The 16,306-nt window shown below is 50.5% G+C and overlaps 7 protein-coding genes across 7 annotated transcripts; 4 read left to right on the forward strand and 3 right to left on the reverse strand.

The window, feature by feature from the left end:
- Positions 1-2,927: 2,927 nt before the first annotated feature.
- LDX57_005395 (uncharacterized protein) lies at positions 2,928-3,246 on the forward strand (the record flags this gene model as incomplete). The annotated part of the gene is made up of 2 exons (XM_046087076.1): positions 2,928-3,036; positions 3,128-3,246. 2 exons carry the CDS (start codon positions 2,928-2,930, stop codon positions 3,244-3,246), a joined length of 228 nt encoding a protein of 75 aa, XP_045943043.1.
- A 309-nt stretch (positions 3,247-3,555) lies between these two features.
- On the reverse strand, positions 3,556-5,962 carry CCT5 (chaperonin-containing T-complex subunit CCT5). The gene is made up of 6 exons (XM_046087077.1): positions 5,091-5,962; positions 4,382-5,030; positions 4,192-4,329; positions 3,952-4,132; positions 3,808-3,896; positions 3,556-3,756 (listed from the first exon to the last, which is right to left on the reverse strand). The coding sequence occupies exons 1-6, from the start codon at positions 5,408-5,410 to the stop codon at positions 3,712-3,714; spliced, it is 1,422 nt and encodes a 473-aa protein (XP_045943044.1). The 5' UTR covers positions 5,411-5,962; the 3' UTR covers positions 3,556-3,711.
- Positions 5,963-6,247: 285 nt separating this feature from the next.
- On the forward strand, positions 6,248-7,310 carry LDX57_005397 (chromo domain-containing protein). The gene is made up of 5 exons (XM_046087078.1): positions 6,248-6,380; positions 6,445-6,589; positions 6,647-6,689; positions 6,749-6,828; positions 6,885-7,310. Exons 1-5 carry the CDS (start codon positions 6,374-6,376, stop codon positions 7,261-7,263), a joined length of 654 nt encoding a protein of 217 aa, XP_045943045.1. The 5' UTR covers positions 6,248-6,373; the 3' UTR covers positions 7,264-7,310.
- Positions 7,311-7,884: 574 nt separating this feature from the next.
- On the reverse strand, positions 7,885-9,590 carry LDX57_005398 (putative transcription factor Rap1; the record flags this gene model as incomplete). Its single annotated transcript, XM_046087079.1, has 4 exons — positions 7,885-8,937; positions 9,005-9,245; positions 9,316-9,407; positions 9,462-9,590. The coding sequence occupies 4 exons, from the start codon at positions 9,588-9,590 to the stop codon at positions 7,885-7,887; spliced, it is 1,515 nt and encodes a 504-aa protein (XP_045943046.1).
- A 1,120-nt stretch (positions 9,591-10,710) lies between these two features.
- SWF1 (DHHC family palmitoyltransferase) lies at positions 10,711-11,529 on the forward strand (the record flags this gene model as incomplete). The annotated part of the gene is made up of 1 exon (XM_046087080.1): positions 10,711-11,529. The coding sequence occupies one exon, from the start codon at positions 10,711-10,713 to the stop codon at positions 11,527-11,529; it is 819 nt and encodes a 272-aa protein (XP_045943047.1).
- Positions 11,530-11,650: 121 nt separating this feature from the next.
- LDX57_005400 (Ataxin-10 homo-association domain-containing protein) lies at positions 11,651-14,713 on the forward strand. Its single transcript, XM_046087081.1, has 2 exons — positions 11,651-12,011; positions 12,111-14,713. Exons 1-2 carry the CDS (start codon positions 11,824-11,826, stop codon positions 14,677-14,679), a joined length of 2,757 nt encoding a protein of 918 aa, XP_045943048.1. The 5' UTR covers positions 11,651-11,823; the 3' UTR covers positions 14,680-14,713.
- Positions 14,714-16,051, reverse strand: LDX57_005401 (uncharacterized protein). Its single transcript, XM_046087082.1, has 3 exons — positions 15,799-16,051; positions 15,351-15,704; positions 14,714-15,186 (listed from the first exon to the last, which is right to left on the reverse strand). Exons 1-3 carry the CDS (start codon positions 15,812-15,814, stop codon positions 14,909-14,911), a joined length of 648 nt encoding a protein of 215 aa, XP_045943049.1. The 5' UTR covers positions 15,815-16,051; the 3' UTR covers positions 14,714-14,908.
- Between the last annotated feature and the right edge of the window lie 255 nt (positions 16,052-16,306).

The raw sequence follows: 16,306 nt of genomic DNA on the forward strand, positions 1-16,306 counted from the left end.
GTATCATTTCACCGACCGACGATACTCGCCGAGACACAGCTGAAAAAACAATTCAAAAGATTGGGATCTCGTGTGACGGATGTGATGGGATGAGTCTTCCTCCCCCCTGATTCACCTCCCAACCCATTCTGTTTGAAAACAGGCATCCAATGTCCGGGGCCAAGTCAGACATACAGACGCAGTCCCATCCGGCCCGCCCCGCCGTTCGTCGTTCGTTTTCCCCGCGGGAGTCACTCATCTCATTCCTCTTTCCCTCTCTCCCTCCGTCTCTCCTGTTTATTTTCTTCTCGGGAGCTGATCCCATCCTGATTCGATCCTTCACTCGTACCTGATTGCCTCGTATTGAGTTTGCTTCCTGTTGTCATTCTCTTTCCGCCGCATTCCCGTCCAAGATGATTCATACCATGTCGGTAACTCAGTTCCCTTCCACCTCGGCATTTTTTTTTTTTGGTTTCTTTTTTATCTAGCTTCATTTTTGGTTTTCGTTTGCTCTCATCCCTGCCTGACGAAGAGACCCTCGTCTTCTACTCACGGTACCAGTCACTTGACCCGGGCCTGGACCTGACCTACTTTGACCTAGGTAATCGGATCGGAAGTATTAGGTACAAGAGCGAATATACCCCGGAGGATGCACGCCGATGGCTTGCAGTTGCAGACAGAATATCGACCCAACAAGTCCGTCCAGAGCCCAAGAGACTCCCCGGCCGGGAGTTTTGCTGACGTGGAGTATCCCCCGTGGAGTTGGTTGCTTCTGAGGAAGTGAATGGCTTAGCCTTAACATGTAGCCTCTATGTAGCATGTAGCATGTAGTACTCTACCCCGTATTTACTACCCCGTTGCTGTACATGTATGTAGTATCCGGATACCCGGGGAACTGGCATGGCAAGACATGGCATGGAATGGAGACGTCGGATGACATGACACTGTTGGCTCGCGGGGCCCGATGAGATCAGGGCCCTTCTTCGGGCTTCAACATTGCCTGTCTACCTGTCTGCCTCACCCGCTCACTGGCTGGCGGATACTTGGGCTCTGAGGTTGGTTGTTCCTCAGAGACGACTTGTCTCATCTCATCTCATCCTGTCTCAATTCTCAGCTGATGTGGGCTTTGGGTTGGGTTAGTATATGTTCTGTTTTGGGGGTTGGCTTATGGGAGACGAGATTTGTCATTTGGTCTACGAGACGTGTCTGGTTGGCAGTCTGTGGAGGGAGATGAGTGTTTGTGGAGATATTCTGGGGGCGGGATGTGGTTTGTTGGGTCTTCTGTGTGCATCTATGAGGGTGTTTCGGTATATGTCTGATGAGTAGATAGTGGTATTAGTAGACTAGAGCTGATTATTGATCATAAGTAGGCTAGGAGTATAGTAAGGATGGCGTTTTGACGGTGTTCAGTTACACCCTATGCTGTGTTCATACTTCTGACTTGGGAGGAGGCCTATGTATGTAGGGTTTTCCGCTCATTAAATGAGACTTTGGTAAACAGCAATTATGACTTACCTCCTTGAACTTCCAAAGACCTGTGATCTAATGATCGAAATAGATCAAGCAGGGGCTCTTTGAGCACTTAAATCAATGATGCGAAGTATCCCCTTTCTAAATTTGAAGATACCTCCATTCTGAACCACAAGCGCCAGATTGGCGAGAACACAGGACCACACTTCATCGTTAAGACGGAATGATATCGTATCCTGAGTATGAGTATACTAAGCCTAGAAGGTAGTGTGGTCTCTTTCGTGGCTATGTTGACTATCGTCGTGTTTGGGACAGGTTGACTCAAGGTAAGGTAAGACAATGGACATTTGATGTTCGGCATAGGTATGAACCTAGCATGGACTGGAACTTATGTTTACGTTTATGACTCCTGTTATTCCAGAATATGTTGTGAAGGGAAGCTTATGAGGAGACATAGTCCACGTTTGAGCCCAGAGAATCGGCACTGTATGATGATCAAGATGAAACGCCATCCAGGTATTTTTGGTCTAGTTATCATACACATAGATGAATACAACCCATACTGTTTATGCCTGAATCAGGAAAAGCCAGGCCATGTTTATCGAAGTCCTCTAAAGTCGTCTTAGGACAATAGTAAGGGCTTGGAACCTTGCCATATGTTTAAACAGCTAACTCATGTCTTAGCTTGTATGCTAGACGAAACGAAGAATGCTATGGATATATACACAGAGATGAAACCTTCATCTAAACCCATTGAAAAACAGATCTGATGTTGCAATCAATATAGGTTATGTGTTGTGATGTCAATTATAGATAGGAGTCACTACGCCATTGGACCTTGAAACAAGAAGTACCGGTATTGAACCGCCCCTCGTCCATCGGTTCCCATTTACATCTGACCAGAAAATATTAACACTATGAAACATGCAATGATCTAGAACCGTGATATCCGGATATGGAGGTTGAAAGCAGACGCCAGAATCATGGTACGATGACGTCGTCACCCGGCTTCCACCTACGAAGCCAGCAACGAAAACATCTTAAGAATAACCGATCCGAAATCAAACCAACCAAGCTAAGCTCGAGATCGCGATCGGGGATCTGGATCGAGATCTCCCAGGATTCATGAACATCATCAGTGCCGAAGTTCTTGTTCGGCATTTGCGTCTCCGGCTCCACAACGACGTAACGATGAACTCGTTACTATTTGTAGATCGCCACAAGGGACGCTGGCATTTCCGGTGCTGGTTGACGTAGGTGTTGTGTTCCTAGAGCTGGGTCTAGCCTCGTGGGGTGAGATTGGATTGGCCTGCTAGGTTGTCGTGCTGTGGGTTGTAGTTTGCTCAAGAAAGTGCACAGTTAGGTAGATATATCAACCTCATACCCTCGACGCTAGAACTAATCGAGCTCACTTCCTTACCAAAACAACTATCCCCTCTACTTCTGGTTTATACACTCCGCGAAAACCACGAACCAAAATGTCCAACCGATACAGCAAACAAGACCAACTCCCCGCCGAGGTAGATGACGACGACTTCGACCAGAGCCCCATGCTAGCTGACGACGCCGATTCCGAGGAACAACTCGGTATGTTTTATCCTTATGTCTATTCTTCGCATATCCTATCTAGCCTATTGAAAGCATCGACGGAAACTGACATCTGACCCAACCTGTCTAGAACGCGACGAGGACGATGCCATTGACAAGTCGAACATCATCCCCGGAGACGGTCTGCGTCATGCGAAGCCCCAGACTCAGAACCAGTACAGCGAGGGACCGGACGAGGATGATATATAACCTGCCTGTTTAGTTTGGGTTGATGTTCTGTTGATGTAAGGATTGTTAATATTTATTATTCGAGACAATTGCATGATTGGGGATTGATATTCTAGAGATATCGATAATCTAGAGGGCTTATTTGTACAATGGATTTGGTTTTAGTTGCATTGGGATTCTGCTGTACAGGCTCAATTACAGTTCTAACTGTAGATGGACAGTGTTCAGGGACTAGTCGTAGGACTTGCTCAGAGACGAGTGAAGCATGAGTTGCAACCAGAGAGAAGGCCTGGAGGCACAATGACAGCAACCAATGGTCTTTGCTAGCAGTCATTCTTGAATTTCGTTCCTTTCATTTCAACAGATTTTTTCTATGTACCCGCCATGTCTTACATAGAACTCCAACCTGATTAATCATGGCATAACTTATGTAGTATAATATTGAAGGCATTTCATTTTTGGCCGTTAAACCTGTTTACAAGAAATCTAGAAGTCCTGCTCGTCGTCGCCAGAAATGATGACGTTGTTGATCTGAATGTCGGTTAGTTCCAGTCCATCAAATTTTCATCGAAGAGTACTTGCCTTCAGAACCATGCGGCAGAGCTGAGTAGCGAGCAACAGTTGCTGTCGCTTGCTGATCAGGGGATCAATGGCGAAGTGCTCCCGCATATCTACAACTATCATTAGCAGTAATCCCTTGTTTTACCAAAATGAACGTTCACATACCGTTGTTACCGGTCAACATGCAGTCGACACCCAGTCGGGAGTTGTTCTCCTTAACCTGGCGCGACTTGATCGAGGCAAGGGTCTCGATGGGGCTCAATCCAGAGTTCTCGGCGAGGGCCATCGGTACAGCATCCAGCGCATCAGCGAAAGCGCGCATGGCGTACTGTTCGATTCCGGGGCTCTGCAAATGAAATGTCATATTAGTACGTGTCATTCCTGCATTCAAACCACATCACGTACCTTGACGGCGGCATCTTCCACAGCCAGAGCGCAAGCGATTTCGGCAGCACCACCACCATACACAACTCGGTTGTCACGAACCAAGTTGCGAACGACGCAAAGAGCATCATGCAGCGAACGCTTGGCTTCGTCGATGATCTGGTAACGGATTAATACTAGTTCATATTCACAAGAATCGATCGGTCCTCACCATCTTGTTACTTCCTCGTACGAATATCGTAACGGCACGGCTGTTGGCACAATCTTCAATGACAAGCATCTTCTCACGGGTGGTACCGAAAGTCATCTCCCGCACACTGCCGGCAGTTCCAAGCTTCTCCGAGCTTAGGTCTTCGAATCGGGGAACAATGCGACCGTTCGTTGCGATAGCGATCAGCTCGATTTCAGGGCCGCCGACCCACCGCACAGCGGGAAGCTTGTTCTGGAGCAGAAGGTGGTTGGCCTCGTCGTCGAAACCCCATTGGCAGATAACCAGGTTGGCACCCGCATCCTTCAGGTTATGAATCATCTCTGTGAACTTCTCGCTCTCGTAGTCTTGCAGCTTCTTGAATTCCTCAACGGATGTGATGTCGAGCTTGTGCTTGGTCTTCGGCTTGGGGGGCTCGAACGGACAGGTGAGAATGGCCAATTTGGCGTCGCGGACCTCGTCGGGCATCTGAGGGTGGGAGAAGTCCTTGTCGACAATAACACCCTTAACAAGCAAAGAGTCTTCGAGAGCACCTCCGACCTTTCCATCCACCTTGATCAATTCAAAATCGACATCCTTGCGATCGAGATCGGCAACCGAAAGCACTGCGTCGACGGCAATCTGGGCGAACTGGTCGTGAGACTTGGAGACACTTGTCGAAAGTTAGCATAGAGAGGGAGAGAGGCGGGTCGGTAGGAAAGGGGATGCATACATCTTGCTACCCAAGCTGGTCTTTGCAACCTGCAGCAGGTTGCTTGTGTCATCCCGGCTGAAAGGAATCGAATCACTAATCTCGTCAAGCTTCGAAACGGCAATCTCGCAGGCTTGGTCGTAGCCATCGGCGATACGGATGGGGTGGATGCCCTTGTCAATGAGATCGGAAGCCTGCTCCAACATGGCCGCGGCCAAAACGACGACACCAGTTGTTCCATCACCAATCTCTTCGTCCTGGGACTTCGAAAGCTCAACCAAGAGCTTGGCGACGTTGTTTGTGATTTCCATCTTCAAAGGTCGGTGAGTTAGCGGAGCCATTGGAACGAGGGGTTTCGAGGAGCGGCGCGACAAACCTGACCCAGGATGGTAGCGCCATCGTTGGTAACGGTGATGTCGCCATCTGCGGAGATCAAAATTTTATCGAGACCACGAGGACCCTAATCTTATTAGATGTCGGTGGTATTGATGGGCTGTTGATAAGGTCCTACCAGAGAAGATTTCACAATGTTGGCAACGGTTTTGGCGGCAACAATGTGAGACTTCACCGCATCGTTACCATGCTGTCTCTTTTTCTTTCCCTGGCTGTAGAGAACCGAGCGTATCAGCAACCGATCTCCGAACTCATCATTATAGGGTGGCCGCAACGTACTCTCGAACGACAATGAACGGCCGGCCCGATTCATCCTTCAACACGGAAGCTGTTGGCGGGTAATGTTAGCGGCGGAGCGATCTAGGATCACCGGTTATTCCGAGGAAGTGTTGTACCTTGGGACAAGTCAAGCTCTGGCGAAACGAAGATGAGATGGTCAGTATGGTGGCTCGGAATGAGGGGCATGTTGAGACATACGCATCGCCATCTTGACGGGTAGCTATGGGGGCAAAGAACCGAGTTCAGAAACCTGAAACGGTCAAGAAAGTGCAAGCGGAACAAAGAGGTGAAAGAAGCCCCCAAGAGAGTGGTTAGAAGAGTGACGTCGGGGGATCAGGGACCTGAGGCACGGCGATGTTCTTTCGCACCGGGCCTTTTTTAGAAATTCTGGAGATGTCCACAAGCGGACTAGTAAGCTGGTTTCCCCATCGGGTATAGCGTATATTGCCCACCAACGCGCTTGCCTGCGCGACTCGGCATTTCTGAAGCGCCTAAGAACTATCGTCCTCAATCACCTCCTGCCCGATTGTCCCTCTTCATCACGCCGAAGTACTAGAGTCCTCTGTCGCCATCGAAGCGAAGCCGCCACTCTGTTTTTACGTCTCTTCAATTTACCCAATCCATTTAGGACAATGCCTCGTGAGTGATGCTTTTCTGACCGTGGTCGCATAACAAGAGCCACGTCGAGCTGACCTCTACCCAGCCCCGTTGGGCGACCATTCAGATGACGAATCGACCGGCGAATCGATTCCCTTCAACGACGCCAAAGAGATCGAGCAGACTAACAACAAGGCCGAGGAAAGCGCTGGGGATGACGAGGATGACGGAGATGACGATGAGGAGGGCGTGTGAGTTTGTGATGCGACCCATCCAATCTGCAGCCCGCATTGACTCACCAACAAAAGCTACATCGTCGAGAAAATTGTCGGTCACGAATGGGCCAAGAATGTACGTTTTTTCCAATGCGCCTCGTTTTGATCAATTGCGCCTCGTTAACTTGGCTTTAGGGCTCCCTTCTCCTCACGGTGAAGTGGAAGGGGTACGATGACCCCGTGGACCAAACGATGGAGCCGGAAGAGAACCTACTGTATGACAAACTGGATGATGTCTGGTAAACTCAGGGAACTAAACCTTTCGCAACAGGGAGGGCGCCGAGGAAGTGGTGAAGGAGTATTTCAAGAGTCTGGGAGGTCGACCAACGAAGCCACAAGCGCAAGGCCGAAAGCGCAAGTCGATGACCGCAGCAAAACCAACACCCGAGAAGACAGAGCCCAAGAGGCGCAGGAAATCGCAAGCTGATGCTGCCGCCGAAGCAACCGACGACTCCGATGCGATGAAATGGGTACCGAAGTCCAAGAGTTGGGAAGCTGAGGTTGAGAACGTCGACACTATCATGCGCGACCCGGAGACCTCGAAATTGATCGCTTATCTCCAATGGAAGAATGGCAAGAAGTCTAAGGTTTCCATTGAATCTTGCTATGATAAGTGCCCGAAAAAGGTGAGCTCCACATCTTTCATATAGAGGGGGCATCGACTGACATTTAGGAAGATGCTGAAGTTCTATGAGCAACATCTGTAAGTTATTGACATTCATGAGTTTCTCTACGACAACTGCTAACAATATTCTAGGGTTTTCAAAGATGCTTAAGTCGATACCAATTCAATGCTTTATTCATTTATTTCTGTCTCTTCTTTTGATTCCTTTTCATGAAGCCCACTGTGTCAAATTGTTCTTTTTTTTTTTTCGAGGACTACCCGTTGATATAAGTCGCCCACTCTTCAGCTTTTCGATGGTGGGATGTTGCGGGTATCGAAAATCGCAGCGCATAACGGGTGTTTGCTGGAGTTAAGCGATCGAATGCGATTTTCCGATTTGTAAGATAATTTTGGGTAATGATTTTAACCCCTGAACTTTTAGGAGGGGCCCATGTGGGCTGTACATGCAAAGTCATAGGAGAGAAAATCCACAAAAAAAAAGGTGTCTGGGTTATGAATGTTTTCAGGTATCCATGCCGGTCGTGTTTATTACTTTTGGAACTATCAATATCTTAATTTTCGGAGTCACAATGTCCTTATGTTCCGCGTTTACGTTACCGGCTTTGCTATTAGGGGCCATGACGGCTATTCGCTAAGATTATGACCATCAGAGTTCTGTGATACCTTCCTCCTGACCCTTTTCCAACCCGGCAGTTCTTGCCAAGTCGAGATATTGCCAGCGCGAGTTGAAGAATTCAGAACCGTGCTTTTCTAAAACCTTTTCGATGTCTCTGGTGTCTCTCCCTTCGATGCATTTGTCATCCTCAGCTGTCCATACTCCTGGCATATCTTTTGGGATGCCCTTTCCTGCAACTAGGTGTTCTAGGACTTGGTCGGCGAGTTGGGGGTCCATGCTGGTACAGCGCAGAGCCTCGATGATTTGATCCTCGGTCTTTGCTATCCCAGTACGGAGACGGTTGTCAATCCAGGCGTCAATGTCTTGTTCCGGTTGTTCTTCGCGTTCTGAGCTCCCTGGGCTAGATGGTAGGAAAGGAAGCTCCAGGAAGGTTTCGTCAATTGGTTCCGGTTCATAGATTTCATTGACTGGGATTGGAGATTTTCGCTTTTGCTCTGGAGTGTGTTGAGGGGGTTGCTCTGGTGCGTTTTCGGGTTCTTGCTTAGATTCTGGCTCAGGTTCTCGTTCTGGCTCTGGCTCTCGTTCTCGCTCTCGAGGCTTCTTAGAACCTTTTCCCTTCACATTGTTGTGCTTGTTGGTTATATTCTTGTCAGGTGTTGGGAGTATGAACTTTGGTGGAGGCGGAGGTTCTTGCCGACTTTGCGGAGGAACCTCCGGGGTTGGGGTTTTCACCTCGCTTCCAGGGCTCCCAGTTGCCCTTCGCTTCCGAGCAGGGATATCCCCTCCATTAGAATCAGTGTCATCCGAGGCGTCGAGGGACGGGGTGCGTTTCCTTTTTCTAGATTCAGCCACCTGAGTAACTGTTCCAGGGCCTTGAGAAAGTTGCTTGGATGATGATGCAACAGCTGCAGTTGCAGCTGCAGACGCAGCTGCATTTGTGGTTTGAGTCGGAGTCTGCGCTCTTTGGTTGCTTTCTTGTGTGGCAGAAGGGACAGTAGATTGCGGCGGACCCCCCGGGCGTGGTTTTCCACGGAGCCTTTTTAAGTATCTATCGCGATAAGACTGATAAGTGTGCCTCGGATTCTGGTTTCATGGGATTATTGTAAGGACACAACGATGTAATTTGTATAATATGAGGGACGGTGCTTACCACTACGGCTAATTCCTGATAGATTCTGTTACCACGGATGGGAGCATTGGGCTCATCTTCGTATGACTGCATCCAATCCCAGAGTGCTTGGTCGTCTTGCAAAGTGTACAGGATCTTATGTCCCCTGCTGGGTATATTGGTCGCCCCAACCGGACGAGAGGCCGAAGGTCCACACCTGTAGTCTTCCAGGTTTTGTAGACGCCCTTTGCGAACGGAGTCCTCGACTAAGCGATAGGAAAACCTAATGTAGCGTAAGCATACCTCAGAACCGTGAAGGAGACATAGATCACAAACAGACGGAAATATCTTACGTGTCTGCCGAGAGATTCCGATTTCTTTTCATATGATCCACCAATTTGATCTCGGCATCCTTCTCAAAGAGTCGTATGATACCGCCATTTTGCTATACGAGAATTAGGTCTCAAAGCAAACACCCTATCATGTCATTGCACCATACCTCGATGGTTTCCTTGAATCGACTTCTCTGTGGAATATTCTGTGACAGCCAGAACTGCTTGCCCTGAAAAAGCGAGTCGGATGCTGCATTGGTATTACCCTTGACTCCCTCCACATCCGTCTCCTCCATTGTCACCAGGGGATCATTTGAGAGATAAAGTTTCACCCTTTAGGCCGTTCACCACAGCACAACGCGCGGTCACGTGTTTTGGTGTCAAAGTAGATTGATGAACCCCAGATCTCGAGCGACGGACAGATGCATACATGAGTAGCCCAAGCTACAGTTGCATCGTGTACAAATTGACTATGGACGGAAATTCGGAATGGTGCCCCTCAGGGTTGACGATGAGGCCAGAATCAACCTTCCTCCAGCACGCGTTCCGCGTAAGGGACCGGTAACTTGATGCCTTACTTCTCAGGCAACTGGAGCACGTGCAGGAACGGGTCCAGTCCACCGCGAGGCCGACGCTAACTGGTCTACTTGGCCTAACTGGCGCTAATGCTGAATGTTGCTTGCCTTGTCCATCAGCTGGAGAGCGACACAATTCTTCCGGAATAATGACAATTTCTGCTTAGTGGCTGCAGAGGACCGACATCCAGCATCAGAATGTCAATTTTATAGTGCTTCTCCAGGACCGCACGAATCTTGTTATTCCATCCAGCCACACAGGAGGCGGCATCCGACAAGCCATTTGGTTGGTTTGGGTCTAGAAAGCAACAATGGGGTCAATTAGGACCATTGCCTTGGTGATCCTGGGGATTTCTGGGTTCACTTTTGTTGCCCTGTTTGGCAAGCTTCCAGCTCTGCGGTACGAAGAAAAAAAGAGACCCGTCGAAATGGCTAAGGCTGATGCATACGCTGTGCAGGCGAACACCTATTGGTCTGCTTCACAGAATCCTATGCATACATATTCCGAATGGGATCGCTCGCCTTGATTCCCACCTGCTAGGTGGTCGAGTTGTACGCTGTTGGAGCAGTTCCGGCAACTATATACTCCATGAAAACCACCCCCTTGTTCTAGTAAGGTTTAACGCAAGACTCTCCTATTGAAACATACTGATGACGCATATAGATATTCTTCACGGCCCTCCTAATCATAGGGCAATGGGTCTTCATCCCAAGTGCGTGGTCGAGGATTTCAGCCGTCCACAAGCTTTGCGTTCCGATTGCGGCGATTTTACCCTACGTGTTCTTGTATGCTAGCGTCGTCACCAAATCCTTCATCACCCCAGAAAATCATGTCCAGGAGATGGAACGGTACCCCTACGATAAAGTCATTTTTCATCCGGGACATCATTGTGGCTCATGCCATCTGCTTAAGCCGGCAAGAAGCAAGCATTGCAAGTTCTGCAAGGCCTGTGTGGCGCGACACGACCATCATTGTGTATGGCTCACCAATTGTGTCGGCCTCAACAACTACCACTACTTTCTGTCGCTGATCTTGTCGCTTTCGGTGATGTTGATCTACGGATCATTGCTTGGTTACGCCCTTCTATGCCAGACATATGAGAAACTTCTACCGCCTGGTTCACCGTGGCGGTCACCCGGGCAAAGCTGGACAGCTTTCATTAACGTATGGACCGTGATAATCACCACGGACCTTCGAATCGGGGCCATCACTCTCTTAATGGCCATGACAGCTCCGCTGGCGGTCGCCTTCCTGGTCTACCACACGTACCTGATCTGGGCAGGCATGACGACCAATGAGAGCGCCAAATGGTCCGACTGGAAAGAGGATGTGGCGGACGGCATGGTTTTCCGGTCAAATAAGGCCGAAATCTATGGCACCTCCCCCTTGCTTGGTGAATATCAGAGTGTGCATACTTCTTGGCCCGTCAGCAGCGAGCAGGTCTTGGTTTTTACCGACGGCGAAGCACCCAGAGAGGGATGCATCTTGTCACCCGACTCCAACGACATTCGACTGCCGCAGAACTTTCAGGCTGTAGCAATTGATAGGCGATGGGAGCCTGTACGCAGTATGAAGGAAGTCGACAATATATACGACCTGGGCTTCTGGAACAATTTGCGTCATGTCTTTAACTTTCCTACCCGACGCAAAGTGTCATAGCACTTAGATTGGATTGCTTCAAATTTGATTTGAGATGGAAATGATATTGACCAGGATAATACACTGATTTGCTCCGGGAATGACGGTCAAATGTAGATCAAAATGTAGAAGTAGGGAATGCATGGCTGACATAAAGGCGGTCCCGCCTTCCCTTCGGAGCCGGAAAAAATTCGCCTCGACTTCGGTGTTTCCCCTCCGAACATCCGCAACACTTTTCGGAGGCACCCTGCGAGCAAAACTCAGGTCATATCCTATCGCAACGAGTGTCGCAAGACCCTCACCCGTGCTGTCAAAATGGCAGACCGAACTGCAACTGATGCGAAGCCGAAATGCACCCCGGCCGAGCTCATGCTGAAGGTCATTCTGACGGGGACTCTGAGCCACTATGAGACTCGCGGCATGATCGACGAAACGCGTCTGGAACATATGCTGGCGGCGGGGAAGTCGATACTGTATAAAACTCACCAAGAAAGCGATGTCAGGTATGTCAATGGTTCTCCAAATCCATCCCGTCATTTGTTGCCTAGAAGCCATCTGAGCTTTCCAATCTCTCACTTTTGCTGACCTACCCCTCATGGTAGACACAATCTGGGCCTGTCGCCGGACATTTGGCAGGGCTTTACGGACGTATTGACCAAAGCGATCCCGGTCCTCGAATCGCAATCTTTTGCTTGGAAATGCCCTCCGAACGCAAGCTTCGACCACTCGTCCTCCAACCTCATCGCCTTCAACTACTCTTCACTCGTCAAGGACATTGAGCGCCTTAATGACTTATGTACTATCGCGCGAAACCTTCTTGCGACCACGAAAAAGGCGCAAAACATGGCGGCAGAGAAGGGGTTTGATCAGAGAATTCTGGCGTTGGTAGACACTTGTGTCCGAGTGACGGCGCGGGGCTTTGATGGAGAAACCAATGCGAGGAATGAGGAGCGTTGGCAGAAAGTGGTCAATCTTTACAAACGGCTGCTGATTACCTGCCTGCAATTCCTGCATAATTTCATCATGCACAATGAGCAACGGAAGATAGTCCTCTGGTTAGATCTTTTCGGGTACCATTCGACTGGAGATTCCAATATCATCCAACCCAAAGAACCGTTTGATCCAGCCATGACTCAACCTGAGGGGGTTGCGCCGATCGTGATGTCCGGAGAGAGAATAGTCAATCCCCCGATACGGGCTCTGTATGACCAAACGGCGGAGGACCTGCTTCTCGAGACCATATCCAACTTCCCCCGGGAACCTGCGACCATCAAAGAGGAGGCGGCGATGTTGCTTCTCGCCAACATCAAGGACCACATGGAAAAGCTTCTTGGACGCGACCTGACCGCCATTAAGGAAATGGGCAAGGATCCGGAACAGGTCAAGGAGATTCGCGCCGCGCTTACTGCCATACTCGGAGCGAAGGTTGATGGATGGACCGACCTTCAAGACCGAGCGAAAGACCTTCCCCCGGCCCTGCCCGAAGATGAGCCCCCGCGCAAGAAATCCATACTCACGATCGACCGTAGCTTGACTGCAGGGTTTCCTCGCCTCTGCTGGTCCGATTTCCCGGATCTTCCGGATCTTAGCGACTACGGTGCTTTAGCATCAGGCGACGCAGCCATCATGGATGAGGACACAAGCATGCCGCGATCTGCTCAGTCTGCTGCTGAGACACTCCAAGAAGCCAAGGATGAGCTGATGGCACGTCTGCAGGAATCGTCACAGCTCGGCGACGGCGCGGATGGAGATTACGATACTGGCGATGCCGGGACGGTTGGTGATGACGACTCACGGAGCCTGGAAGCGGTGGCTGACGGGAGCATGGAGGAAGAGGAGGAAGACGACGAGGATGATGACGACGACTACCGAGGCCGTCCAGGCGACCAACAACGTGGCTTGCTGACAGACATTCCGTTGGTTCTTGGACCGGCAGAGATCGAGGCTCTTCCAATGATCATTCAAGCCGGCATTGTGGACAGCTTTGGCCTCAAGGGCGGAGAAAGGTCGGGCACAAGGAACATGCAGTCCCTTCGCTGTCACATTCTACTCACCCAGGAAACCGGTCGAAACCTCCTCCGAGAGCTGCTAATCTTCATCGCCGCATGGGACCTGCCTGACGACGAACTCTACTTCAAGATGATGGTGCAGATCATGGATGCCGTTCTACGCAACGGATTAATGTCCCATGCTTATTCCGATTTTGGCCAGCCCAAGGACATTATCTCCCCAGCGCAGGCAGTTGTCGTGAAGATCCTCACTCACATCTTCCGAGCCAAATACTCGCCTGCCTCGGTCACCGGATCCACGCAGGCCAACCCTACCAAGAGCCCGGCTCCGCTATCGAGGGTCGACATTCTGACCGTGCGCTACATCTTCACCATCTTCCGCGGTAATATCATTCCTGAGACCTGCGCGTTGATCTACCTCCAGGGCCAGATCCGGGCTGGACGGGCTCTTCCCGAGGACTTCCCTCTGAACCTGTGGGATATGGAACGCGTCTACGAAGGTGTCTACCAATTCCTCGAATTCTTCGCCGTGCTTACCGAAAACAACGACTGGAAAAACCTATTGGTCAAATGGGAGATCGTCTACGATCTGGTCACGTTGATCAAGGAGCTCGAAGCCAGCATCCCTAAGGGACAATTAAGTGCCCTGCCATTCGGACGCAGCAGCAGCCCTTCTAAGGACTCCCAGCATGGCGGTGCAGCCCCCGGACCAGTCGCGGTGGAACGGCCCTACGATCCCAGTGACCCTGATCCGGTGGACGCGGGCCCCGGATCTCGAGCAGAGTCCCCCCCTATCACCGAAGATCCATCGGAGTTCGAGTGGCGCAATCTCAAGAAGCTGGTTGTGCTCGTTCTCTCGTCGTTGGTCTGGAAGTGCCCTGAGGTGCAGGACCAGATTCGTCGACATGGTGGTGTCGAAGCCGTGCTGTCTTGCACCAACTTCGATGCGCATAACCCGTACATCAAGGAGCACGCTGTCATGTGCCTGAAGTTCTTGCTGGAGGGCAACCGCGAGAACCAGAGGCTCGTAGAGGAGCTGGAAGCGCGCGAGGTTGTGAAGGATGACGGGGGGCTGTTGGAGAAGAGCGGATTCGAGGCGGTGATTGACAAGACAGGCAAGCTGGCTATTAGACCGAAGGAGGGTCCGGCCGAGAAGAAGTGATCAGACTTGCTGGGTCGTAGTTTATCATGCCGCATATTTTTATGAAATCAATTGAATAATGTGTTGGATGTCTTTTTATTTACTATATTTTGCGTCTCCAGCTTAAATGATAGCACATGCATCACTCATGTCATCAATCATATCATCCGTTCACTATACAGTGCTTACCAATCTTTCCTACCATTATTTCCATCGGTAACAACTCCAATCCTCAATGCATACCAAGTGCTTAACCATACATTCCATCCCACTCCTCCTCATCATCATCCTCCGCGACCTTCTTCCGCGCCTCCGCCTTCTCCCGCTCCTGCTTCGCGAAATCCGTCCGGTCGAGTGGACACGTTCCCCGCAGGCGCAACCACGGCCGCACACACTCCATATCAAACAGATGCGTCGGATGGCACGGCAGTCGCACAACGAGCGGGTATTGATCCTCCAGGAAGGGATTGTTGCAGATAGGGCAGGTCTGGTCCGGCTTTAGGGATGTTCGGGGGACGCGGTCGAGTACTATACCAGGCACCCATGTCAGCAAATGCTTTCTCACTCGTGAATCCATAATAGCTAGCTATCAGGACGCCCGTAGATAGGTAGGTAGGTAGGATAAGTGGTGGGCCGGCAGGCATTCCAATCGGATAGACCGACCCAGGCGGGAAAAAAAAATAAAAACATACCATCACAGAACTCCTCACTCACACCCTCGACTTCCTTCGGTGGCATCTCCGCCTGATTCAACAACGACTGAATCATCTCCGTCAACAGGCCCCCCTCACTCCCTGCGCCAGCCTCGCCATCACCGCTCCCCGCGGGCGTCACGATCCCTGGCCCTTCGCGACGCATGACCTCGAACGCCTCGGCGAGGGAGTAGAACGCGGCGCTGACATCGTGGGGCACGGGGACTGCGTGGGGACGCGAACGGCCGGTCTCGTCGGGGCTGATCTCTGAGAGCGTCGCGAAGAAGGTGGAGAGGTCGGGGCGGCGGCGGCGCGCGGAGGTTGTAGTTGAGGGGTCGGTGGTGTTGTGTTCCACTGTTTTTTTGGTTGAGGGGGTTGTGGTTAGTTTGGTGGTTTATGAATTTATGAATGTGCGGAGGGAGGGTGGGGTGAATGAGGACGGGCTTACCTTCGTAGGTGGACATGGTGGGTGGTGGTTTTGGTGGTCGTGGGTTGGAGAGAGGAGATAGAATGGAGGTGAAGGGGGATGAGGTAGATAAGGTAGGTAGCGCGGGGTAAAAATTGGAGGTCCGCTACTCCGTAGATTAGAGTCGATTTGGTTCGGGTCTCCAGATTTGGCGATGGATTAATCTGATTGAAAGGGAATTGCAGAACAAGATGAGGTTGAAAGGGAGTAGGATTGTAGGTGGTTATAACTTAAGAGTGGGAGGATGACGAGGCAGCAGCGGAGAGACGCGTCCGTTGGTTTCTGCTCGGTTGCGTTATCAGGTCCGTCATGCATACTTCTCGTCCTTCCTCTTCCAGGTACCACGCTGCGTTCCTGAATTCTTCGAAGTTTATACAATAAAGACTTTGATTATTATTTAAAGTTGCCAATTTCCCATGCGCATTACTCATATCCCATCCGAATACAAATGCATCGCTAATGACATTATCACCGAATGGCTAGCTAATAC

The sequence above is a fragment of the Aspergillus melleus genome (assembly GCF_016097325.1).
Source record: "Aspergillus melleus strain CBS 546.65 chromosome Unknown contig3, whole genome shotgun sequence".
Classification (NCBI taxonomy): domain Eukaryota; kingdom Fungi; phylum Ascomycota; class Eurotiomycetes; order Eurotiales; family Aspergillaceae; genus Aspergillus; species Aspergillus melleus.